General features: G+C 35.8%; 1 protein-coding gene across 1 annotated transcript; it reads right to left on the bottom strand.

Moving 5' to 3' along the window:
* Positions 1–1,836, bottom strand: LOC127079694 (transcription factor MYB97). Its single transcript, XM_051020075.1, has 3 exons — positions 1,462–1,836; positions 432–1,353; positions 1–323 (listed from the first exon to the last, which is right to left on the bottom strand). The coding sequence occupies exons 1-3, from the start codon at positions 1,834–1,836 to the stop codon at positions 1–3; spliced, it is 1,620 nt and encodes a 539-aa protein (XP_050876032.1).
* Between the last annotated feature and the right edge of the window lie 3,015 nt (positions 1,837–4,851).

Consider the following 4,851-nt stretch of genomic DNA (forward strand, 5'->3'; position numbering starts at 1 on the left):
TTAACATAGTCCAGATAAATTGTCCCAAGTGTAGCAACCATTGTTTTCATTACCATTATCATTGTTTGTAGTATTTGTAAGAGGAAACAATGAAGCTATAGGCTTAATATCAAGTCCAAAATTTTCATCTCCCATTACACCACTAGAAGATTGAACATTGGTCACTTCTGATGCATTGTTATCGTTAATATTATCATTATTATTATTATTATCATTCCAATCTTGACTTTGCATTGTTGATGATGGCATCACTGTTAGCATTGTTGACATTTCATCATTCATAAATTTGCTTAGGTCTGGTGTTTCTTCCTTTGGTTTTATTCCTACATATCAAACATTTAAATTCAATAAGTTATAAAATTAACAATTTATTAATTAAAAAAAAATTATCTATGAAAAAAAGAAATACAAAATATAACATTATTATTAACCTGAATTAGAAGGCCAATAAATAGAGCTTAGTGTAAAATCATCAATGCCTTGACATCCATTGAACATATCATTTTCTTCATTTAAGCTTAAGTAATGTCTTTTCTTTGAATTTTGGCCAGATGCTAGGGTTTGTGCTTCCATTAAAATATCTCCCATCATGATACTACTGTTATTATTTTGAAAAGAATTTGGATCATTGAAATCAATATTAGGCTTAACATCTTGTTCTGAGTGTGTTCTTAAATATTGATTTGAAGGTAGCTCCAACTTCGCTGAGAAAGGCGAGGAGGACGATGAAGAAACGGCTAGATCGGATTCTAACAAAGGAGAATGAAAATAGTGAGGAAAGTTTGAGTTGTATTGCATTGGAAACCGGAAGCTATCGTGATGATGATGAGAAGTTAAAGAAGGATCGTTGAGTGAAGAAGAGCAATTTTGTGTCATGGAATTCGGGATTAGTCCAAAATTTGATGTTGAACGGTATCGTTTGAAGCGAAGCGGTGTAGATAAGAGTGGTGCAGGTCTTTGAAAAGTGAAGGAAAGTTGCGAAGAAGATGATGAAGTGTCTAAGAATGTGTGAGGAGAATAAGAATGTTGTTGTTGTCTATGTTGGAGTGGCGAAGAGAGAGGAGAATGATGATGAGTTGGTGTTGGAGACAAAGGATGAAGATGTTGTTGTTGCTGTTGCTGTTGCTGTTGAAGATGATGTTGTTGTTGATGATGATATTGGTTGAAAAACTCGAATTTTGGCGTGATGTTGTTGTTAAGATTTGAACCTGTCGGTGTAACACATGGTGAAGGTGTTGTTGGTGTGTTCGGACGATCATGTTCGTCTGAATAAAGAGGAAGACCTTGTCGTTGACGACGTTTGATTCTCGTGTTCCAGTAATTCTTGATCTCATTATCTGTTCTTCCCGGTAACTACATAACATTTCAAAAAACACAAACATGAACAAAAATTGCAATGCATAAATAGTTTTTGTTTAGACTAATGAAAAGAAAAACATCAAGTTTTAGGGTTTAATTTACCAACGCAGCCATTCGAGCCCATTTGTTACCAAACTGAGCATGAAGTTCAACAATGAGTTTCTCTTCATCATGAGAAAATGCTCCTTTTTTCAAATTAGGTCTTAAATGATTAGCCCATCTAAGCCTACAACTTTTCCCGCAACGATTCAAGCCTGTATTCCTTTGAACTGCATTCCAATTCCCTTCACCATGTTTTGTTACATAATCTATCAAAATTGCATCCTCTCCTGTTGTCCAAGGACCTTTCTTCAAACTCACGTCATCGTTATTACAACCGCCACCACCGCCACCGCCACTACCGCCGCCTTTTTCCATCATTCCAAACAACACATTTTCATCATTCACTCCATCTCCAATACTTGTCATGTGTTCCATGGCTTTTCAAAAATATTACAATTTTTTATATAAACTAGGTATCCTCTGCATGCACCTGCAGAGACTGATCCCTTAGACAAAAGATAAATACAATAAATAACAAAACTCTCCTTCAAAAAATTTAACACCCAGTTTAATTAAACTTCTCCTCTCTCTTGTTACTATTATATGAAATATTGATATAGTAAAGAAAACTATGTATTAAATTAAACTCTGCAAATGTAACAATTCTTCACTAAAGAGAGAAGGATAGAAGTTATTATTATGGCGGCGGCGGCAGAGGGTGGTTAAAAATATGAATGATAAAAGGGTGGTGGGGTAATGAGTTAGGGAGGTGGCAATAGAACTAAAGTTGTAATGAAAAAAACTGAATTATTGTAGAATATGAAAAAAGTTGGTAAAAATAAGCGATTATTAAGATTTAGATTCCGAGTAGTACTCATAGCCAATGGTGGTAAATTTCACACGCGTTTTTTTTAATATAGTAGCTGTTGCATACTCATAACAACTCAGTTTTTATGTTCACTATTTTTTGCTACTATTATTTATTTAGAATGAAAAGGAGAACAGGCAAGAATTGTGTTGTGGATGAGATGAAAATAGAAAATTCTTATCACAGCTATGTGTTTTATTTTTGAGATATGTGAAGAAATAATGTGGTGTGATATACTTACTGGTTTCTTTGTGGTGTGTCACAAAATTGAGTTGGAAATTGGATATAGAATGGAAAATATCTCTCTCTCTCTCTCTCTATATATATATATATATATATATATATATATATAAAAGAAAACGAATTATCAACAAAAATACTAAAAAATCCTTTATATATCTAAATTTTTCAGTACATGCCCTATTTTCATTATCATATAAAAACAAGTTTACTGCTTAAACATTTTATTCATTTTTAAAAGTGCTAAGTTTTTTTTCACTCCATCTTCTATTGAATTTTTTATAAAAATAATTCATTTTTTCAAGAAAATTCTCAAAATATCTCTGATTTTAAAAAAAAATCCAAACTACCCCACTTTTAGGAGGAGGCGTCAATTCATTTGGCGACTCCTCTTAAAAATTGAATGGAAGCGCCAATTGGATTGACTAGGGCACTAGCCAATCCAATTGGCGCCCATGTGTATTACTTGAGAGGAGGCGCCAATTGGATTGACACCTCAGTGTAAAATGCAATTTTTTTGTTATAAATATATGTGTTATGTGAGTCATTGTTCCATATCTCAATTAATCATTTGGCAATCATGTTTGGTGTTCGTCGCCGATACGGAAAGGTGATTTATGCGAGAGACAAACCTCAGATGCTGATGTTGTTCTGGAACATCACTACGTTTGATCAACTGAAGAGGGAGTTGGTTCGTTGGTTAGATGGGAAAATACCAGAAGGGGAAAAAATTAGAAGTATTGAGAGACTCGACAGTATCTTTGGTTGGGTGCGAATGAAGACTGATAAGGATGATAGGAAAATGATGTTCAGTCGAGATGACATCAATTTGATTGTTGTAATCAATTACAAATATTTCTGTTTTCAGATAGCTTATTTTGTACTGACGTTTGTTGTGAACCTCGTTGTAACAAAAACTTAATGATATATAATGATTGAAGGTTATAGAAATACAATGTTACAAAAAGCTTAAGACCCAGATGATGCTCCTCGATTAGGCCAGTTGTTCTTGTTGTGTCCTCGTTGACGACATATACTACATAATCTTATCATTTTATTTATGGAATCCATTTCTGTCCTGATACGTATGCTGTTTGACCTTCCTTTTTTCTTTCTACGCATCTCGTCGTTGTGCCAAACTATATTACCTTCATATGGAGGCCAGTATTCCTCCATTGGTAGTACCGAGAAGCTTTGATTATATACATTCATGATGGTGACGGCCTTGTACACATCAGATAAATGGATATAAGCGTCTTGACGAGTATAGGCGCATGCTGCAATGACATGGGAGCAAGGAATGCGGAAGGCCTGGAATTTTCCACAGTTACACCAACTTCTGTTTAGTCTAACAGCATAGGCTAAATTTGGTCTCCCCTCGTTGTGGTCCATTGTTTCCTGAACGCTGAAATTTTGCCTATGACGGTCAAAGACTGTTACAGCGTGTGTGTTGGCTTTGATGCTCTCCTCTTTCATGACTTTCATGCAACACTCACTGAATACTTGCCCAGACATTAACACCGCACTCCATCTTTCACCTCTGGTTGCGAACGTAGAAGCCAACCTATAATAGGTCGATCTTACCAAGGTGATTATTGGCAGATTTATAATTCCTTTGAATACCCCATTCATGCATTCCACAAGGTTTATTGTCATGTGGCCCCATCGACAACCTCTGTCAAATGCCCTTGTCCACTGCTCTACTGGTATGTTATTTATCCATCTCCATGTGTCTTCATTAGACAGTCTAATTTCGTCATGATAATATTGAAATGACGGCTGAGTTAGAGCATACCCAACATTCATCACCTTCTTGCGAAGATTCTTATCTTTTATTGCACGCATGAAGTTTTGTGCAATATGTCTAATGCAATAGACATGGGTAGAAGGAGGATCATGCCATCCGTTGTCATGGTTGTTGTAGGCACTCTCAATGGCAGCATGTCTATCAGAAATCAAACATAGATTGGCTTGTGGAGACACATGCGTTCTGAGATGTCGAAGAAATAAAATCCATTCACCAGCCGTTTCACCTTCAACTAGAGCAAAGATAATGGGAAAGACATTGTTGTTGCCGTCTTGTGCAACCGCCATAAGCAAAGTACCCTTGTATTTTCCGTATAACCAAGTTCCATCAATTTGAATAATAGGTTTGCAGAATGCGAAACCTTTGATGCATGGGTCAAACGCCCAAAAAGAGACGGTGAAAGATACTATTACCTGTAACACAGGTTCCGTCAGGCATCATTGCTGGAAATGTCTCCATAATTGCCACAGTTCCTGGGATATATGTTTTTAGTGCCCATAAGAACTGTGGCAATTCTTTGTATGAATCCTCTCAT

Source organism: Lathyrus oleraceus, chromosome 5 (assembly GCF_024323335.1).
Source record: "Lathyrus oleraceus cultivar Zhongwan6 chromosome 5, CAAS_Psat_ZW6_1.0, whole genome shotgun sequence".
Lineage (NCBI taxonomy): Eukaryota > Viridiplantae > Streptophyta > Magnoliopsida > Fabales > Fabaceae > Lathyrus > Lathyrus oleraceus.